General features: G+C 46.1%; 2 protein-coding genes across 3 annotated transcripts in view; one reads left to right on the top strand and one right to left on the bottom strand.

The window, feature by feature from the left end:
• Positions 1-5,247, bottom strand: part of POLA1 (DNA polymerase alpha 1, catalytic subunit) — a 207,297-nt gene extending 202,050 nt beyond the window's left edge. Inside the window, exons 1-6 of the mRNA XM_087756792.1 lie at positions 5,120-5,247; positions 3,391-3,515; positions 2,267-2,363; positions 1,692-1,772; positions 881-996; positions 564-626 (exon numbers count right to left, since the gene is read on the bottom strand). Coding sequence (XP_087612918.1) covers positions 564-626; positions 881-996; positions 1,692-1,772; positions 2,267-2,363; positions 3,391-3,515; positions 5,120-5,150 — 513 coding nt within the window. The 5' untranslated portion in view covers positions 5,151-5,247. The remainder of the gene's footprint in view (positions 1-563; positions 627-880; positions 997-1,691; positions 1,773-2,266; positions 2,364-3,390; positions 3,516-5,119) is intronic.
• Positions 5,248-7,890: 2,643 nt separating this feature from the next.
• The window catches only part of PCYT1B (phosphate cytidylyltransferase 1B, choline), a 44,824-nt gene continuing 30,937 nt past the window's right edge, over positions 7,891-21,777 (top strand). The window contains exon 1 of one of the 2 annotated variants that reach the window (XM_087759309.1): positions 7,891-8,105. In XM_087759309.1, the coding sequence (XP_087615435.1) occupies positions 7,908-8,105 (198 nt within the window). In that variant the 5' untranslated portion in view covers positions 7,891-7,907. Of the gene's footprint in view, positions 8,106-18,959; positions 19,119-21,777 lie in introns of those variants that run through there. The other variant, XM_087759310.1, reaches the window with a different exon arrangement.

Genomic DNA, 21,777 nt, shown 5'->3' on the forward strand with positions numbered 1-21,777 from the left:
ACCAGCCTCATGTGAGACAGCCCTGCTACAGCAGCCATCCTGCACTCTCCACTCAGAGGAAGCGTTTATCCGGTTCTCTGCAGCAAACTGTGAAAAGCAGGAGGAGGCAGACAGAAGTTCAGGCTACGTCATCTGCTGAAACAGTCCTCCCTCAGCTCCTCTCACGAACCCAAACACGCCAGGTGGAAATATCCTACAGTATTCTGGCTGGAGCGTGGTGATACGCATGCATGGTATACATGATTCAGATGCAGGTAAGTCCTGTTTCACTCCAAGCTAAAACCTAGAAGGCCGCATTAGCACAGGCTCTACATCACATTAATATAAACCACCTCTAATCAGAACACAGTAGTTTTGGCTTATCAAACCAAGAGTCATATGACTTCTGCATGGTGGAGATGACAGGTAGACTGCATACATATGTGGAATATACCACATAGATGTGCTATGGAAGAAATCAATCTTAGATGGTCTAGTTTTAGGAAGAATTTTATTTTCTTGATATGTTCCACGGCAAGAAAAATGAATGGATTAAGGTGTTTCAAGCAGATTAATATACTTACTTCAGCATTAAGATCTTGAAGAATATCCCCTAGTAAATCATCCTTTGACAGGTCCACAGTTTTCTGTAAGATAACAGATTAGCCAAACAGTTCTTAGTTGTATGTGCAAACCCAACAGGAGACCAGCAGCAAATGACTAAAGGGTTTCTACAAAGCACACGCACATTTTCAGGAATGCTCTACACACAAGAGATTGTAACAGGTGTTTATGTCTTGCTAGACACAAGAAACTGAAATAAGCCCTTGCTTTATTTCACTCCCACTAAAACACTGCAAACAAGTTAGAAATCTTTAAATTCAAAAATGTAAAAACTTACATCTGTGTTTTTCTTCCCAGCACTGGCTATAAACATAGACTTAATTGTGTTTGGCTTTGACACCACAGATTTCTTCACATTCTTTTTATCAACCGTAGATGTTTTGCCACCTTTTCCTACAGAAAAATATAAAATTGTGAATTCTACATTAGAAAAGTTCAATGTTTAAGGGTCCAGTTACTAGCAGGAATAGGTAGCTGAGGTACTCTTATTTCTTCCACCTTTACACTGCTGGCTGAAATGAAGCCTAATCATCTTTCATTTGCTGCCAGCTTTGTAACGGCTGTCCTGCTCACACAAAAAAAAAGCAAAACCCTGTCAGCACCCTATCTCTCCTAGTCACGTCAGACATGATCTTTGCATACTCAAGTTCATACGCCAGAAAAAGGACCAAGATACTTTACATGGAAGCATCTCCAGAAAAAAATCACTTGATCCCAGATCCTTAGAAGCATGTAAGTATTTCACTGGCAAAAGAGACCGCGCATCCTTTAGACACTGGCTTTCAAAACCAAGATCATTCTTAGATGCATTTGTTCTAGAAGAGAATATATACCCCACAGAAGACTGTAAGCAAAATTGCCCTGGTAGTCCTGAAGTAGTTAACAGTGATTTGACCTCAATTTGTGGACCTCTATCTTCTGTATCACGGGAGCTAAACAAAATCCACAGTCACAGGCATAGAACTACAGAGCTTCAAGTAACATGTCACTTGGCCATATTCGCCACATACTGATGCCAAGAAGTTGCCCATTTTAGGTACCTTTTAAAAAGCATTAAAGACATTCTACAGTGGTCGTGTTCAACCTACCTTTCTTATTGGAATCAAGAGCATCATCATCCAGATCTTCATCAAAGATTTCCCTTCCATCTTCTACATAACCTATCCCATCTGTAGAAAAACAAATTGTTAAAAATCTACATTTTAAATTCCATCTTCTGATATTTCTAAATATATTCATAATCAGAAGTTTTACATATTTAAACACTTTTCCCCCTTTAATATAAAGCAAAAGTTATAATTGTGAAAGTGTTAAAAACTACAGCACTCTCAGCTGTATCTTCTATTAGACTAAACGTATTATTACATGTTTAGTTAGAAATTATCAATGACTACTTCTTTTTAAAGTTACATCACTGATAACTGGAAATGAAATTTCAAAAACAGTTCTTAATGGAAAAATATTTTCATTACCATCCTAATACACTACTATGAGAACAATGCAAAAGATTCATTTCCATATAAAAGCTTATCTTTTTCTTGTCTCCTAAAACAATTTGTAAGAATGTACTAACTATAACTTACCTCAAATCATGAACATTATGAAGCCTAATTGAGTTACAACACTATAATAAAAATAACTCTCCAAATGAATCTTAACTTACCATCATCAACAATCCAGTCATCATCCTGACGTTCTCTGACCATCTTGGAGTATTCTTCCTCATCTATTTCATCATAAACACCTGTGAACTCCTCAACCTACAGTTAAAGGCATACTGAGGATTAATAGTTCCCATACCATTACTTATTAGTATAGGTCACGAGTAAGAACATAAAAGTTCCCAAGAAATGCACGGTTTCCTACACTGTTACATTGTTCACAACTTGTAAGCTCAGTTATTCCTTCAGTTTAAGTTTCTTTTTTGGCAGTGACAAAAGACAAGTTATCAATTTTTAAAATTATCACAGTATACTGGAACTCAAATTCTACCGAAGCACTGGCAGAGATTTCATTTGAAACTGATTTCCTTTATTGCTCATTTCACATCACAAAAAGAAAAAAACCCAAACCAAAAAATCCTAGCAATGGAGACTTTTGACCTTTGGCTCTAGTCTCATACACCAGGATGAGCTCAATGAAAAGGAACGTGATTTGATGTGCCCAAGCATAATGCTGAAAATGCTCTTTTGTGCCTCGGAGTAAATTTGCATGTTAATGATCTACCCACTTCAGGCTTCTTTAGATTTACCCACCTCAATGTGGAAGTCACTTCCTGTTGGCATTAAAATTAATTGGACAGTATCAGCGTTACACTGCCAGATTTCAGTTCTACCGGTTAAATACTTAAATTTTGGTTTCTTTGGGGAAACATAGCGTATCAATATTAGTGGATTTCAGTCGTGTAAAGCTTTGAAATTAATTTAGAGTTTGAAATCATTTGAAGTTTTAAAACAAAAAAATAGTACTTCCTATCATAACACTAATTATGCAATTAAATCTTAAAAGTTGGTCCTTCCCTGTGGGATAGTTATCAAGCAATATCAAGCATGTTAGACTTGCAGTTAATAGAATTGTTTTAGTTTTGAAAACAGAAAGAAACAAATGATACCAGAAAGCAGCAAAACAATTACAGTTACATTCTGAAATACATACACCGTTAAAAAACAAAAGCTGATCTGAAAGGCGGCTTTTGTTTCCCATAACTTTTAGATACATATAAAGGGTAAGTAAGCATCTCAGCTCACATTCACATTCTATTAAAAAGAAAAGATGAGGAATTTTCACCTCATATTTTAATTTTTCGCCAGCTTTGGCTTTTTTCAGACGTTCCAGTGCTTCTTGCTGGCCTCTTCTAGACTTCTTTTCACGTCTAGAACGTGATGTCGCAAAACTTCCAGACTCATGCATAGCTGCAATTAATTAAAACCAAGTGAAATAAGTTTAGTAATGAGCTGCTGTTATCTTTGGTACTTAGCGTTCAGTGATGTATTAATAGACGGTGGCAGTTTTGCTTAAAACGAACATAGAGACCTACCTGGCTAAAAGCACACAGATAGCTCTTGATAAGCCAATTCTGGAATTCTACTGAAGGCATGGTCTCACACAGACACTGAGATCAAACAGACTTCGTGCCAGTTCACACTCAGCAAGAAGCTACCACCTAGATTTCCAAAGCACCTCTCATCCACCCTTTGCTGAAAAGGATCCCCCCACTCTTTCCTCGGGAATTTCCAGCTCCTTTTATTTTGCTTGTCTCCATGACAACTCAGGAACAGACAGACTTAGAAAAGGCCTATATTGCTACGAAGCAGTAATGGTTTTTTTTTTAGGCGGTTTCACAACGTTTAAGAGCGCAGCTAGATTGAGACAAACTAGTAATTTGTTGACAGCAGAAGACTGCTGCCCCATTTGCTTGTACACTTTCCTCCCTTTGCAAAACTCCCCCCAGCATGGTGCTCTCCACTCCTCTTAACCTTTCCCTCTCTCTTGATTTTGGGGAGGGGGGAACACGACATTTATCTGGCCACGGAGAACGAATGGTCCCAATCCAGCTTACGAAAGCAGACAACTCGCCCAGCAAGCAGCCCGCGGGTTTTGCGTGACAAGGTGAAGCCCCCGGCTGCAGGCAGAGGAGACCCTGGCCGGGGCGAGCGGCCAGGCCAGGCAGCCGGAGGAGAAGGCCAGACCCTTCCCGGTGACAGGAGGAGGCCAAGTTGTGCCTAGAGCTGCAGCCGGGCAGCGGGGCTGCCGCGAGCGAGCACGGATTTGTATTGGCAAGGGCTGGGATGCACGGAAAAGGGACATTTACGCTGGCTGATACCAGATGTGGAAGAACTGCAACGGTGTGACGGCTCGGGTGTATTTACACAAGATTTTCTGTCAGTTCTTGGCGTTTACTGCAAGCCAGCGCCTGAGGCAATGCCCCCCCCCCCCCAGGCGAACGCGTTCTCGCCCCCAGCCGAGGCCACCCGCGCCTGCCGGTGCGGTGCCCTCGCCAGCGAGGCGCCAGCGCGTCCCCAGGCTACGAGCGCCCCGGCCGGGGGAGGTAAGCCCACAGCCCCTCCGCCCGGGGCAACCCGGCCTCGCCGCCGCGGAGAAACCGGCAGCGGGGGCCGCCCATCCCGGTGTAACCCCCCCACCCGCCCGCCGGGAGAGGGTCCTCCCGGCTCGGGCGGCGCGGCTACCGCCCCGCCGGGCCACGACAAGGCGGGGGGACGCGGAACGATCAACACCGGGCCCCCGCGGGCGGGGAACCCGCTCCGAGCCCACCACACACACACACACACACCCACCCACACCCCCCCACCCCCGCGGCGCACGCGCGCTCCCGCACCCGCCCCGCGCGCGCTCTTCCCCCCCCTCGCCCCAGCTCCCCGCCCCGAGCGCCGCTGCCCCGTTGCCCCCCGCCTAAAACCGAAACGACAGCGACAGCCGCCGCCGCGCCGCGGGGTGGGGTGGGGTGGGGTGGGGTGGGGGGCTGCCGCCCCTCCGAGGGAGCGCCCGCGGCCCTCACCGTCCCGGCTCCGAGCGCCGCTCTCGGCCATGGCGCCCGCGCGCTCCGCTGGCGCCAAGGCTCCCGAAAGTGGCGCGAGACGCCAGCCCCGCGCGCCGCCGCCGGGGCGGCAGCCAATCAGCAGCCGCGGCGGCTCCGCGCTCCGGCCGCCCCGCGCGGGGGCGGGTCCGGCTCCACCGGCCGGGGCGGGGGCCGAGCGGCGGCCGGCGGCGGGGCAGCGCGGCACTGCGGCGGGGGTCTGCGTCCGCCTGCCTCCCCGGCGCCCAGTGCGGGAAGGAAGCCCCGGGCGAGGCGGAGCCACTTCCTGGGCGAGGCCTGCGCCGCCCGCGGCGCCCGTCGGCCCGGGCTTCGGGGGAGGCCTGGGCCGGCGGCTCCGGCCGCCGCCGGCAGCGTAGCGGGGCCAGGCCGGGCCGGGCCCGCCGCTGGAGCCGCGGCTTTGCAGCGGCAGCGGGAGCGCTTTCCAAGACGTTGCGCGCAGATGTGCTCGTTAGCTCATGTGAGGGAGCTCCGGCAGGGCCCCCGCCTGCTGCCATTGCAGGGCCCTGCCCGAGCTCCCTCAGCCGCAGGGGCCCATCAGCCGTAGTGGCACGGTGCCTTAATTGGGGCAAAATAACGTAAATGCAGGCTCCGGAATTGGGATGAGGTGTTGGTTGATGTCAGTGTACAAGCGGGAGCCAGGCTGCAGCCTGAGGGTGAGGGACGGCCTGCCACAGCGTTGCCAGCAGCACATTCGGTCCCCGCGGGTAGGAAGGGGCATTTCCCCCACGGTTTTGAGCAATATATAACCACAGAAGCTAGGAGGGTGATCATGACAGACTCCGAATAACATCCATAGCAGCCATGGTTTTCTGTTTGCATATATCACTATCCTTCTGTCACAAGTTTCAGGAGCTCCTTCAGTAAATCACTCCCTAGTCTCTTCAGAGACAGATAGCGGTTGGCCGGTTTCATGACAAAACAGATAACATCATGGTCGCCCTCCTATTTCCTTCTTTACCTTTTTTTTTTCCTTCCTTGCTAGACATGAAAAAAATAGATTCAGACTGGATTTCTTAAGAGGCCCAGTGCATGGGGAGCTGAGAGAAAAGACCTGTTAGCTTTTGCCATGCATACACTTGGTTTTGGCAGGGGGCGGGGGGAACGTGGGGTATGTTCTGTGCATCTTGATCCCACAGAGATACCTTCACTCATGTGTTTCAAGAGTATTACAGGCCACCCTTCAGCTGAGGAGCAAGAGCTGTGTCCGGAAAAGGATATATTTCAGTTTCAAGTATAGTTGGGAAAGTTTTTAAAAGCCTCGGTTAAGACAACTAACCAAAGCTTTACAAGTCCTCTTCTCTAAAATGGCTTAGATCTATCTGCCTGTGCCTTCATTAAGAAACCCAGGGAAACTGGTGGGGTATGTGCTGTTTCACCGCAGATTAACCTTGATCTTTTTTCCAAAAACATCAGTGTTGGCCAGTCACTACCCAAAGAACTTGACACCTTTATTTGCAGAATTTTCTGGAGGAGCGTTTGCTGCTCATGAAAATATGTGGGCACTGACTCCAGCTTCTTACAAAGGCAGGTAGCACCAACACTTCAGAGCCATTTGAGAGCAAATAGGACTCTGTCCTTACAGCTGATACGCTGTTACAGGAGCGTTAGCTAGTATTGTTTGGCCTGGATATACTGGCTATTTTCAGCTATCTATAAGAGAGGATTTTTATGGTTCTGAAACTGAAAGTTATTTTCCTTCTTGGCAAGGACTCCTTTGCATTGGTAAGAGAAATAAAAAAACTACCAGACGTCGATCCTTCTAACTTATCTACCCAGTTCCTAGTACAGCACTACCTCTCACTGCTGGACCTAGTCTTAGATGGAAGCAGAAGAACCACCCTAACCACCTGTGGCAGCTCCCTGGTGCCAGAAGAGACCAGTCCGCTCCCCCAGCCACCCCGACAGCCAGAATGCCCATTCCCAGGCACTTGAGCTCGAGAGAATGAGAGCACCCCTCTCAGCAGTAGCTAGTTATTAGATCAGCTTAGCTGTAGCAAACCCACGTCCTTGGAAACGCTGGCAGTTCTAGGAAGAATGCTTGTCTGACCTACAGACGGCCTTTCTTCACACGTGTATCCACTGTTTTTTTTTTTTCTTTTTTTAAACACATGCAGAAAACAAGATCACATCACCAAGCATGATGTGGGTTCAAATTCAGAAGTTACTCGATTTTTTAAGCTACGATAGAGAAACATTTATAAAATAACAATATGTCACGAAATTGTTCTGTTTGAATAGAAATAAGGTAATACTGCATTTCACATATACCTGGCTTTCATATGCTTTGGAATTTTGAATTTAATGGATTTTAGTGCTTTTGATTAAAATAAAACAATACCCTTTGTGAGCTGTCATACAAACAGTGGCATGTTTGTCATTCAGGTGATGCCATGATTTGAGCCGGTACACAGTGATACAGTTAATTTACCAAACTGAAGTTGTTGCCATAGCTCCACTGTGGGACAGCGCAGATCAAACAAAAGCCTTTTTCATGAATGGTACTTCAATCCTGACATTCATCTCTGGCCGTAACAAGGATGCATCTGTTTCCCGCAGCACAGCATAACAAACATTTAAATGCTGCGGGGGGGGGGGGGGGGGGGGGAGGGCAGGGGATGCGCTTTGCTTTGGGAAAGAAAAAAAACCCAGCAAGATTTCGGACTTCCTCTGCTGAATGGCTTTATCACAGCAGCTTACTTTGAGCTGATTTTTAACCTCCCTTGGGACACTCATACACGAACAACTTGGCATGACCTTTGCTCAATGGTCTTTTAAGTACAAGAAGTGGGAATTCCGCTGTGCAGTTCAGAGCCACCCAAGGTTCTCTCAAGGCAAGTGTGATAGCTGCAGAGAAAAGTGCACGAGAAGCACAGTAACGAAGATGGTAGGCAGCAAAAAACACGGTACAGAAGAGGAAGCTCAGGAAACTCCCAGATTTCAACGAAAGGTGACGAAGATGTATTTTCCGTATTGTTTTCTTAGAGCTGTAATTTAAATACATAAGTTATGAATAGAAAATATTGTAAACTCGTTGCAAAAGCTCCAAGGTAATATAAACAGTAGTATATATTAACATATGAAAGTACAGATGGAGTATAGTATCAAACCTAGGTAAAATGGAGAAAATAATTACTGTATTGAGGATTATTCTTGTCTTCCTTTTTATGTCTAGGGCATGCTTGATCTGTCTCAAAGACAGCAGGACAAAAAGTTAAAACTCTCAGAATCAGACATTACACATTAAGCTTATGGTTGGTGATTTTTTTGATGATGGAAAAAAATCTGTTGAACCTAAGAGGGGATGGTATAAAAAACAGAATGCAAGTAAACCATGAATTACAGTGAGGTAGCAAATTCACCTGGACTATGACTAACTCAAAATGCCTAAACATTATTATATCGTTAAGTACAGACTGTCTTTGTGGAGAATTGTGTGTGTGTGTGCATGCTAGTGCTCAGGATATGAGTGTATATGCTGTGTATGTATGTTTCTTACAAACATGGAGTATTTCATTCTCTTACTTTTAATCCTTACATTGGTCTGAATTAATTCATGTTATCACTCAATTAACTTAAAGTTTTTACATCTAATACGATCCAGCTCTGACTACTTCATTTCAGCAGCTGCTTACTAAACTACGCTATTCATGTGACATTTCAACATGAATTACTTAACTGTGTGGGGGACTAAACTCCTAAAGGAGCACAGATTACATAAATTAAAAATAAAAAATCTCAAATTATTACTTACCACGAGGTCTTTGTTTTCAAAACTCTTCACAGGTGGTTAACTGGTAGAAATAGGAAGAAGTAGATGCTTCTCCATTAGTTTATCAATAAAGATAATGCAGACATTTATGTTCAAAGGGTAGGTTCCTTGCTTACCAGGCCTGTAAATGCCTTTTGTTCATTGCACGGCTCTTTTTAATTTCCTACCTGAGTTACCTGCTAACATCAGGATGAAGAGAATAAAGTCACTATTAAGATGTTAAGGCTCTGAAATGCAAATGTGTAATAGAAACTAGAACAACACATTAATTTCCATTCTGACAGAAAAAAAGGTCTATGGAATGAACATCCAGACATGCCTCTTTTTTAAAAAAAAACGAACGCATTAAATTCTGATTGCGGTTAAATTGCAGCAAATCCTAGTAACTCAACCAGAATAAGTGGAATTACACTAACTGGAACAGAGAGCAGAATCTCATCACCTGCTTGCCTAATACAATATTCCTATTCAAGCCTAGAAGAAAAGTACAAAATATTATAATGTAAATTAAATAGGGAAGACAAGTGAGAGCAAACTCACAGAGAATGAGCCCTCACATAATTATAATGTCTAAGAATTAAGTCTGATGCCAATGGTATTCAAAAGCGTACAGTTATTGCCACAGCATGAAAGTCTCTGTTTTAACTACTTTCAGCACTCTCTCTTTACAATCGCACAAAAATGAACAATTAATGTATAAGCAGAACATTACTGCAGAGAGGCTGTTACATTTCAAGACCTGGCTGAAGATCAAATGCGGTTCCATTGGTGAATACTCGCAGCGTTCACTGTTTCACATCTCTTGGGCAGAAAAGAGGAAAACATCATGATATGCTGCAAAGCCTGGTTGTGATCCTGACAACTCTGTGTTGCTGGATTGGTGCTGGTGAAGGCTGTGCTCACGGCGTGGGGAAGCAGCGAGGGCCGACTGCTCCCGACAGGCGGGGAGCCCAGCATGGCGAGGCTGGCAGGGCAAGTCGGGGCCCCGTCCCCCAGCCCCTGAGGACCGCAAGCAGGGCAGCCCGGGGATGGGAGTCAGGGTCAGCCCAGAAGCCAGAGCAGACAACTCCGTGGTGATGAGGCAGCTCCGAGGTCAAACCAGAAACGCGACTTGGGGTCAGGTCCGGTGATGGTAACCTGGGTCAGACGCAGCCTGGTGATCACCAGGCAAGTCCATGGTGATAAGGCAGGTCCAAGGTCAAGCCACGAAGTCAGGCCGTGGGTGGGGACCAGGATCAGGCCCGATGATGGTAACCAGGGTCAGCCACAGCCCAGGGATCACCAGACAAGTCCATAGTGACGAGGCAGGTCCAGGGTCCTTGTCTCCCACACAAGGTGTGTCCTCACATCTCACAGAGATCTGGGCTCAGAAGGGGCTTGCGGTAAAGCAATTTAATTGCTGTGGGTTGTCAGCGGGCTGAGGCAGGGCAGGGACAAGGGGGTCTGGGAAAGGGCCATGGCAGAGAGGACTTGCGGGTGGCAGGGAAGACATGATATGGCTGGTGGGGTAGGGACCTTGCCACCCAGGGCCCCATCCCACAGCCCCCAAGCAAGGTGGGCAGGGCAGGCCCAGCTGAGAGTCCAGCTCATCAAACAAGATTTCGGACTCGCCTCATCACCGCAGGCAAGCCAGCAACACAGGTCAGGGTCAGGTCCGGTGATGGTAACGTGGGTCAGACACAGCCCAGCAATCACCGGGCAAGCCCGTGGTGATGAGGCAGGTCCTAGGCCAGGGCAAGAAGTCAGTCCATGGGTTGAGGTCAGGATCAAGCGGGTCCATGGCCAGGCTCAGCCCCAACACAGCTGGAACTGCCCACTCCTGCAACGTAATTCAGGCACAGACTGAAGGCCTGGGGCTGAACTGAGGTGGGGCTCTTTGGCCCATAGGCAGCAGGGTATGGGGACACCCTGGCTGAGGGTGGTCAGGGCCATTAAAGCCTATTAATGCATTCAGAGCACTGACACAGAGCCCACGTCAACCTAATTGCATGGCCAGAGCCCTTCATTTATTGTAACAAAATCTTACATACTGGATCACTTTCCGTATTTATATTGGGCCTTCTGGTATCATTAACATTTCACTGTGCTAGGGCAGTGAGGCTACAGTTTAGCTGTTACTAAGGGTCACTAATTCTCTCATTCTTACATGTATTTTTCAAAAACTCATGACCTGCTTAGAAATGATTTAATCCGCAAGTAATAATACAGAAACTGGGAAAAGACTTTCCACTTTCCCTCTCATCTTTCAACCATAACTACTTCCCCGATTTTTTCTACCTCTCCCAGATTTACTGAGGCTTTACACTGTCAGTGTTCTTCCCCTTAAGACCACAGCATAAATAATTTTGTCATCTTGCTGTAGCTAGCTTGTCTAAGCGTGGCATCTTAGAATAATTCAGGTGGGAAGGGACCTCTGGAGATCGCTGGTCCCCCCCCTGCTCAAATCAGGCCCAGACGGAGCAGATTGCTCAGGCCGTGTCCAGTCAGGGTTGGAGACTCCACAGCCTCCTGCTCCATGCACCAGGACAATGTGCGGAGTGGCTTTACCTTCTCCCTCTCCCCCTCCCTTCATGCTCCACGGGCCTTCGAGAAGGACACTTCTGAGGATGGTGAAGCCTCACTCCTCTGAGTTGTCCAAAGGTGAAAAGAACATGCCTGACATACCAGCCCATACCACCCCCTTTCAAACACGGCAGAGAGCCCACAGAAACGCCAGCACTATTTTGTGCTTGAATATAAGAACAAGTGACAGTAATCTCATTTCAGTATCATACCTAAGCAAAGAGTGAAAAATTAGTCCTAGGACTTTCATAGCATGGTAAGTACACATAGGTAAGGTTTGAGAAGCTTTGCTGAAATTATCCAGTGAAAGGATTAATAATTTTATTAACATACTTAAAGATAGGTAGGAATTCATACAAGTCCGACAACTTGGCTTTTGTGTTTAACTGTGTAAATCCAGAAAGCATATGAGGTTCTTCCTCCCTTTCCTGTAGCTGATTCTTTACAGTCTACATCTTATCTTCCCTCATTCTGTTTTTACAAAATAGAATTTCTTCAGGAAGTCTTTGGCCCTTCCCTCCTCCCTTTTATTTAAATTAGTCTATCAAAAAAGTAGCAAATGTAGCCTTTGACTAAATGAGGTTTGGGGTTTTTTTAATATAAAAAAAGATGTTTTGTTGTCCTGTTTTTCAAAGAAAAAGCCTGCAAAATATCTGCAGGGTATTCTCAATCTCTTTTCCAGAAACAGCTGCATTATGCTGGTAGAAGTTGTCCATAGCTGCTCAGGGGATAGAACGTGCCCAGCCGGTAACATGTCAGATCAAAAGTTTCAAAGGTGGCAAAGTCATAAGAAACTGAAATAAGATCTTAGGGTCAAACAATCTTAATAACTAGTAAAAGCTACAGTAGCTAGCAGATAATCATTTTACAGTGCATGAGTACGTTTTGTTTTAAATGAAGTGTGTATCTCTACCCAGATTATGAACACCTCCAGTTATTAAGTTTCTGGTACCCAAAATATTAAACATGAACCCCCAACAATCACTTGAATGCAGTTTACAGTATGATTTTTTGATGTTTTCCTTGGCAGGTTTTCATTTGAGATAGTATGGGGAAAAAAACTGTCAAGGCATTTGCATGAAAAATTGACAAATGGGAAGATAAAGGTTGACAAGAACAGTGAGGGGAAATAAAAGTATTGAAGACTTATAATACTGGAAAAGATAGTGTGACAGCATACTGAAGATCAATCCAAGAAGTTTGAAACTGAGCTGGGGAAAAAGGAAGGCACCAGATAGATTGAAAATGGGTAGAAGTGAGGGCAATACAAATATGTGCAAGAAAGGCAGCCTTAGCTTTGTAGGGATTTGAGGGGATTGGAGTGTGTATCTAAAAAGCCAGAAGAGAGGAAAAAGAGAAAGGAGGGATAGCAACATAGTTTAAATGTAAATAGGAAAGAGATTTTTCTTAAATTACATTTTATCTGTAACAAGAAGAAGCTGGACAGATAAGAGTATGACTCATTTAGGCAAAGTTTATACTGAGATACATAAAGGAGTGAGATCTGTAATACTCAGCATTATAGTTCTTGGTAGCGGTAAAGTTGCAGCTGTAGTACTGTGCTTGCACCACTCTGCAAGAAATCTACAGAGAACCCAAAATAGAACAGGGAGGATAATGAGAAGATCTGTAAAATATGACCTATGAGAAGCTATTGGAACAACTGGGGCAGTTTAGTCCAGAAAAGTCATGAGAGACGTGACAAAAATACCAACCTACCTGCTGAATGTCAGCTCTCTACTCTGAATTCTCAAACTATTGTTTCAAAATCTTAACCATACAAGTCATACAAAAAGCAAAAGAGAGTAAATCTGTTCTCTGTGTCCAGTAGAAAAACAAGGCAATAGATTGCAGCAATGGAGGTTCAGGTTAGACATTAAGAAAAACTTTCTGATAGGAAAGAAGGAACAGGGCTGCATCAAAAGCAGCGTGGCCAGCAGGTCGAGGGAGCTGATTCTGCCCCTCTGCTCTGCTCTGGTGAGACCCCACCTGGAGTACTGCGTCCAGCTCTGGAGCCCTCAGCACAGGGAGGACACGGACCTGTTGGAGTGGGTCCAGAGGAGGGCCACAAAAATGATCAGAGGGATGGAGCACCTCTCCTGTGAGGACAGGCTGAGAGAGCTGGGGTTGTTCAGCCTGGAGAAGAGAAGGCTGCGGGGCGACCTTATTGCAGCCTTTCAGTACTTAAAGGGGGCCTATAAGAAAGATGGGGATAGTCTTTTTAGCAAGGCCTGCTGCGACAGGTCAAGGGGTAATGGTTTTAAACTAAAGGAGGGTAGATTTAGACTAGATATAAGGAAGAAATTTTTTACAATGAGGGTGGTGAAACACTGGAAGAGGTTGCCCAGAGAGGTGGTAGATGCCCCATCCCTGGAAACATGCAAGGTCAGGTTGGACGGGGCTCTGAGCAACCTGATCTAGTTGAAGATGTCCCTTCTCATTGCACTAGATGACCTTTACAGGTCCCTTCCAACCCAAACTAGTGATTCTATGATTCTATGATAAGAGTGGATTGACTAGATAGTTGGGGTTCTGTGAAGAGAATGACCAACAGAGGTTAGCTAATCAAAGCAGTTCCCAACCTCTGTGCATCCAGCAGGGAAGTCCCACTGCCGGAAATCCCTCATCCCCCCCCTGACAACCCAATAATTAAAAGCTTGATTGTCAAAAATAGCAAGGACAACAGAATAATCTAATAATGGGACAGACAGACCTAATGTTGTCCACACTAAGTGACCGTCTCTCTGACTGTGGAAAAACAAAATGAAGACAGATAGCCTCCTGGTCAAAAATCAACCATAGTATCTCACCATTTTCTTCAAAAGTGCTTATAAAAGTAGTTCATGGAAGAGCAAGAACACAAAGAACCTACCCCAAAGTGGGTAGCCCCACTTATTCAAAACAGTGCTATAAAGCATGGATGAATGGCATCATCAAAAGCCACTATTTTCAAGAATTTATGGATTTTAGATGATTTCTCTATAAACCGTACTGGAATTAAGATGACATTTTTCATTAAATTCTTATATAAAGACTGACTAATTTGATTCTATACAAGTCTCCCAAGAATATAGCATTTATTAAAAATCACATCTCCACTACGGAATTATGGGAAGAACCAGGTATAAGATTATGTTATACCAAATCCTATGTTTTTACTTTTCATAATTTATGGACTGTCATTGCATATTAAAAAAACCTTACGGATTTAATCTGTATACAATTCTATAAGACTCTTTCATAAATAGGAAATATTTTGGATTTATTCTATCAAAAAGGTGGTAGTTTGTAAGCTCTGTGCATTCCACTGGAATGATGAACTACAACTTAAAAAGGAATTAAAGCTGCAGTATCAGCCAACATTGCATGGAAGCAGCAAAGCAATGGTGTTGGAGGCGGTGAAAACCAATAGGGTATATTTAAATTCATACCTTTCATTCTTTCCCTTTATTTTCCCACCTATGCAGGTGGGCAAAAAAATTCTACCATTGTGGTAGAGAGAGAATTCAATCTCAGTCTGAAAATACGTGATTTAACTAATTGATCGTCTCAGCAGTAAGGTATCCTTTTCTGCTGTTTTTTTGACTACTAATTCTAGCACGTCTAGAATTAGTATGAGATAGATACATGGATGCATACATGCATGCATAGAAACATAGTATTTTAACTGATCTGCTCCAGGCATAAGCCATTCCTCCATCTTATAAAGTCTTGCAGTTGACAGTCATTAAAACCTTCAGGATCCAAAATATATACACTGAAGCAAAATTCAGCTCATCTGTCAAATATTCAAGAATTTATTCTATGATGCTCTCTGTCGATGTTTGGCTTTGAAGTCAAACACAATTTAACTATACCAGTCCCTGGTTTTCCATAGTTTCCTGCTGACTTTTGAACAGAAAATACATGAGGGTCTATTTCTCTTTGTTATGACTCAGTTATAAGTCAGAAGACTCTTGCAGCCTCTCTCATGCAGAGACCATTTTAAATACAACTTCTGCAGTGCTAACTAGTGCTTGAGATCCACTGAGGCACTTCAGACACTTGAGAATATTCTCCAAGGGCTGCAATGCATTCCCGTCCCTGCTTTTACAAAGGACATCAGAATAATGGAGTATCTTTGCTTTAATAAAGCAAATGTCACGGTCCTTAGCCTGGAGACTTTGTTGAGTATTTACAGACCTCTCTGTAGTAGTAAGAGCTCTGGACAACTGTGGGCATCTAAGCCAAAATACCTTGTTAGCAAGTAGCTTGGATGTAAGTCATTGTACTCTGCTGCCGATAGCAGGCTATATCATTGCTTCGCCATTAGAAGGAGCAGAAAGCACTCCTTGTTCAGTAGTTGTGAAATGCATGTCATTTCCCTGCTCAAGCAGTTTGAGGTCCTTAATGGGTTTACTCACAATTTCCAAGTACAGGTTGCTCCTTCGAGGGATTTTGCCTTAAGATAAGGATGCAAGTAGTATACACTAAACAGCATAGCTATGAACCTGCATGTAGTAAGTTTGATGAAGTAAGCTTCTTGCTTATTTTAATCCATCAAATATAGAGAAAAGAACCCCTCTGAGGGAAGCGGACTCCTTAATTCGTGTTCAGATTTCAGCCATGTTGGTCTACCAGTGCTGTTCTGCTAGAGTCAGTTTAACATGCGTAATAGGGTAAAAGCATGACAGAGGGTTTGTAGGTGCTGGTGTCTACAAGGAATTGAAGTTTGTTTAGCTACAGTTGTGGGCACTGATCAGTGCTACACTGAAAGATTTGAAAAATATGAATGGCTAAATAGAAACAGAAAAAAAAAAGCAGGGAGATATTTAAAAATGAGGGCTTGAAGGTATAGAAGAATCTACACAGAGTATTTGTCTCTATAATGTTCAGCTGCCCACGAAGCTTGGAGATAGATAATACTTTCATTTTGAGAAAGGAGAGGATTTAAATGTAACATCTAAACATTGTTTTTTATTATCTTTCATACTTTGAGATTTAATTGTTCCAGTTTGTGAACTGAAATTCCATACAGAAAAAGCCCCACCGCATATGTAAACAGCTAAGACTTTTCCCTGTTTGCTGTCTATTCAATTCAGACCTTGGAATTAGTGTTAAGAGGATTGGGATCATGGTTTCCCGGTTTGTTTGCATGTAATGTTAAGTTATTCACCCTGGGACAGGATTTTTATGCATCAGATGTCTATTCAAGCCCAAGCAGCTGTTGCCAAGAGCTCAGTCGTTAGAGGCAGTGGCTATACGTCCCTGTTACTTCTGAAGGAATGGCAGGAGGGTGCCCAGGAGACTGTACTCAGCCTGGTGCAGGATTTTGGTTACATAAAAGAAATGAGATGCATGAACCTTCCCACCCATCACTCTTGCTCCACTGTTCTTTTAAAAGTTGGCTGACTTGTAAGGATTTACAGAAGACCATCTGCTCAGCTTCTCCAGTCAAACCTAATTTTTTTTTTTTTAGAGGGTAAAGAAGACACACTCCAGCCTTTTGAAAGCCCATTTTGCCCCCACAACTAGAAGAAGATGCAATTTAGGATATCTTATTCAAGACATCTAATACATTGGCTAAGATCATCAGAGCCAAGATGGCCTGTGACAAATTCCATTTGGACAGACATGACAGACCCCACAACCTTCCCCCTGTCGTTATTTCGACTCTCTTAATGAGATACACAATGTTTCTTAATCATGCTGTTGAAACAGAAGGAAAAAAAATTATAATTTCCCAGAGGTGGAAATGAAATAAGCAGCAAGAAAAGTATCCCACTTCCACTTTGAAATTCTGGCACAGCTTAGATAGGTGATAACCCCACTGCAAGAGAGACATCGTTCTTTAATGCTGCATGTATATGGAAAAACTTATCTCTATAAAAGACGAATCAAAATGCAGCCGGAGTCAACAGCGAGCTCTCAGCATGGAAGCAAAGATTAAATTCACCCTTTCGTGCTCCAAAGAAATAAAGGGCAAGGGAATTGACAGTTCTAGTTTATTGGCAATCGTCCAGCTGCAAGAAGGTCCCTTTGCCTTTCAGCTCCATTCCCGTGCGCCCGCCTGGTCAGGGAGGGCTGGGCACTGACCCCGGGTACGTCCGTACGAGTGCTGCTCCTTCAGCACGCCGGCACCGGGCTCTTGAGAGCTGGCGTGTGTGGTTGGGCTTAGAAAAGGGCTACCTGCTGCCTCTGGCTGCTCTGGTCCTCACCCTGCTCGGCCGTGCTGGCCAAATATTCTTCTAACAGCACAACACTCCTGCAAATATTTTTCCTAAGAAAACAAGTGACACATTTTGGGCAGAGCGCTGCATTAATCATGGTTTAATAATTTTCCTGGAGTATGCTTTCCATAATGTGTGAGTAGTCCTCACAGAACAACTATGAAGGAAGCTTAGTTACGAGAAGAAGTTTCAGCTGTGAGATTTAGTTAGTTTGGCTACCTGTTTTCCTTGCTCAGTCACCTCTTTTGGCACATATTTTCCTTTTTTCCCGACTTCTCATTCTCTCTTTTGACATTCTCTTTTCTTTCTGCTTTCTTTCACATCTCCCCCTCTTCACTTACCTACCCCTTTCCCTTTCACAGAGCTCATGTCTTTTTCTGTATTGCCCTCTGCCTCCTTTGCAGATGTGCAAAAGACACGACGTTTGGCATTAAGATGCCAAGACCCGAGGCACAAATCTCTTGTAACTCCTCATGGTCTTGGAGGGCCTTAAATCTTTGTGCCCCTTGATGAAGCTTGGTTTTCAAAAACAACGCTCTCAGCGCTCGCCGCGGCTCAGTACTCCTGGCACCCGCTTTAGCGAACCTGCCAGGGTCAGCGATTGCCGAGGGAGTCTCTCCGTTCGAAAAAGCGTCGGCTTTATGCTGCCTCGATCATATCCTCGTGCTCTTTGCGCGGAAGGAGGCCAGGCGCTTCATGTCCGCAGTGCGGGAGCCAGGGCTGCGTGTGGCCAAGGTGGGCTGGTGACTCCTCGCCGAGGGCCTGGGGGCTCTGGCGTGTGTTTGGCTGTGACAGAAACGTTTCGCTGCATTTAGACGGAGCTGCTACCATTACAGCTACGTCCTTTTATCCCTCCCTTGGCGGAAGAGAAGGGCATTTTTACCGAGGCCGTTCCAGCTCCCCCCGCTGCAGGGCAGGGCTGTCGCCCGGGCACGGCGGCGGGCAGCGGCGCTGCCTGGGCGCGCGGCCGCGGGGCGGCGCGCTGGGGCGGGGCCGCGGCGGGAGCTGTCCCTTCAGCACCGCGCCCGCCGGGGCGGCAGCCAACCAGGAGGCCGCATGCAAATGAGCGCGGCGGCGGCGGCGGCCCCACCCCACCCGCGCGGAGCCGGGGGCGGGGGGCGCGTGGCGCGGCGGGCGCCCGGTTGCCATGGCGACGCGCAGCGGCCGTGCCCCCGGGCGGCTCCCGGGGAGACCCCCCGCGGGGCGGGCACGCGCGTGACGGCGGAGCCCCGCGCCGGGCGGGCCCGGGCGGCGGCGGCGGCGGCGGCGGGGGGGGCGAGGCGAGGCGAGGCTGCCGCCGGCCATGCCAGTGCTGGCGCCCGATGCTGAGTCAGAAACAGGTATCCCGAAATCCCCCTCTGAGGCGCGGCGCTCGGAGGCCATGGAGGAGCTGGAGCACACCTGCCCCCAGCCTCGCCTGGTGAGTCGGGCCCGGCAGCGGGCGGGGGCTCGGCCCCACCTCGGCCCTCCCGCCCGAGCCTGCCCGGGCGCTGCGGGGCGAGTGCGGGGCGGGGGGGGGGGGCGAGTGCGGGAGGGGCCGGTGCCGCCTGACGGCCGGTGCCTTTGTGCAGCGCCGCGCTCCGCGGGGAGAGGAAGCGCCCGGGCTGCTGTGGGGGTGGCTGTCCCCCGCCTCCCCGCCGGGTTGCCCTGCCCCGCTTTGTCGCCGGGGGACGTCGGGGAGCGCAGTGCAGCCGAGCAGAATTTCTGGTCCTTTCTTAAAAAGCAAAAAAAAAAAAAAAAAAAAAGGATCCCCTGAGCCCCCGACGCGCAAGGGCGCGTTTGAGCGGTGATGGGGGCAGGGCCGCCGCGCCGGCGCGGGGCTCGCCTCAGCGGGCCGGGGCGCGGAGCCGCCGTTTCGGCCGGGGGGCGGGAAGCACGTGACTGGGCACGGCCGTCCCGCCGTGAAACAAAGCCGCGCGTCTGCGGCCGTGGGTGCGGGGAGCCGCGGGGAGCCCCGAGGAGCCTCGGCTCCCCACCCCGAGCCGCGGTCCCGGCAGCCGCCCCCCGCCTGCGGCGGCCCTCCCGCCCCCCGCCCAGCCCTGCGGGACAGCCCCTCCGCCGGGTCTAGTGCGGCCGGGAATGGTGAATCCCGCTTCTCCCAGCTTCAGAGCGCGGTGAGGAGTGTCCGGTTCGATTCGGGGTGTGTAAGGAAGAGCCTTGGAGAGCCGCGGGTGTGGGGGGGCGGGAGGCCGAGGAAGAGCCGGGAGCGACGGTAAAAATGAACTCCTTTGGCAGCCTTTGGTTAAAGGTGAGGGAAGGCTCCCTCGGATGGTGCAGGCAGCTTTACAAGGCTGCCGCGCCCCAAGAGTTAAGGGTCTGAGAGTTGCCCTTTTTTCATGTGCTCCTTTAAAATAATTGCAATGTTTCCTTGCTTTTTATTGAAAACTTTTATGATTCCTGTCAGGAATGATCACTCCTTTCCCCGGCACGGTATGCACCATTGGCAAGCGGTAGAAAAATAATGACGGTACCTGTTTGCACGCACAGAAATGGAGAGACAGCATCAAGGTGTGAAAGTGCATGATTGATGCAACAGTTTAGTACTAGAAATTAGATCATTTAACACCAGAATTCAGCCCCAGTCCTAATTAAAACATATTTAAACATCAAACTTCAGTAATTAAATTCAACGCTATAGTTGAGACATTGTTCTGATATGACGAGAAATACCAGCAGTTGTTGGAGTTGACCTAAATTCATGTTTTGTACTTATAATTAGAATCAACTTGGAAGAAGACTGTTAATGTGTTCACGGAAGGCTTTTGGAGCTGTTTTAATAGGGAAAGTTAGCTCTCGTGTTGTTACTGCAGTGTGTTCATACAGGCTGTCTAAGATTTCTCTGTCAAAAGCTCAGATATAACAACCCGTTTGAATATATTACTCCATGTAGTCTGACATTTTAAAAGATTTTCAAGAAAGAAGTGACAATATGATGCCAGTATTTACAGTATCATGCATTCCAGTATAATTTCTGTGGAAATTAAGGTGACACCTAGAGTACACTAATAAAACAGGAATTCATTATGATGTTTTAGATCATCCTGAGTACCAGTAATGGACAATGGAGACATTTTGAATAAAGATTTATGGAAAGTGTGTCCTTATAAAGTGATATTTTGTCAGTCAGCAGATCTACGTTATCTTCAGGCAAAAAAAAAATGCCTGGTATAGTATAGTGCGATACACCGTACTTGTTAGAGCATAAGGAGTGATGTGAGCAAGCGTAGTCAAGTTATGTCTTAAGTGAGAAGAATTCAGAGCTGGTGTCCTGAGGAGTTAAAAAGTGAATCACCCCTTGACAGATGATCAAATAACATGGATATGAAGTTCCTATCAGATCTTTTCTAAGATCTTCAGTACTTTCTCTGATCTCGCTCCTTTGAAGGCAGCGTGTACAGTGGTGGGCCAGTAACCAAGTTGCTTACTTCATTAATAGAAATGAAAGAGGGTGTCTCAGTTAACATTTTAGTATCGTTTTATTATCCTGGACCTCAGGATGGCTTTGGTACCTCAGAATGATATAACTGGTGGCAAGTAAAGCCTGTGGTATTTACAGATGACTTCTTAATGCTGTTCATTTGTTATTACGCGGCTCTAAAATTAATTATCTGGGCTTTCGCGTTCTTAATATAGGCTCATTTTTAAGAAGCAATTTTTGTTAAGAAATATAACTTCACAATCAGCTCAAATTTTAGAAGATGAAAAGGGGGTTAGTTCTTTTCTGAAACAGTTGTCATCCTTTTCATTAAAACAGGAGTTATTTATTTAAAGCCTTAAAACTGTGAATATTTTTAATGGATATCTGCCACTAGATCCTCTGATTTTAGGCTATGGAGTCTGCTAGCTTGGCAGGAAGTGTCACAGTAGGACTAAAGAAAACCCCTGTATCCTTCAAAGAGCAGGAAAACAGGGGACATTGAAGGCAATTCTCAGGTAAGCTTCAGTGTGTATTGAAACCTGATGTTTTCCAGTGCCTAGTACTGTTGTGATATAAATTGCCATTACTTTTTTCCCAAGACACTCTTTGGGTTTTCTTAACCAACTAGAGCATTAATGAGCATTCGTGCTTCAGTCAATTC

This window comes from Nipponia nippon, unplaced genomic scaffold (genome assembly GCF_047370975.1).
Source record: "Nipponia nippon isolate SJK-2023a ecotype South Korea unplaced genomic scaffold, ASM4737097v1 scaffold_2, whole genome shotgun sequence".
NCBI lineage: Eukaryota > Metazoa > Chordata > Aves > Pelecaniformes > Threskiornithidae > Nipponia > Nipponia nippon.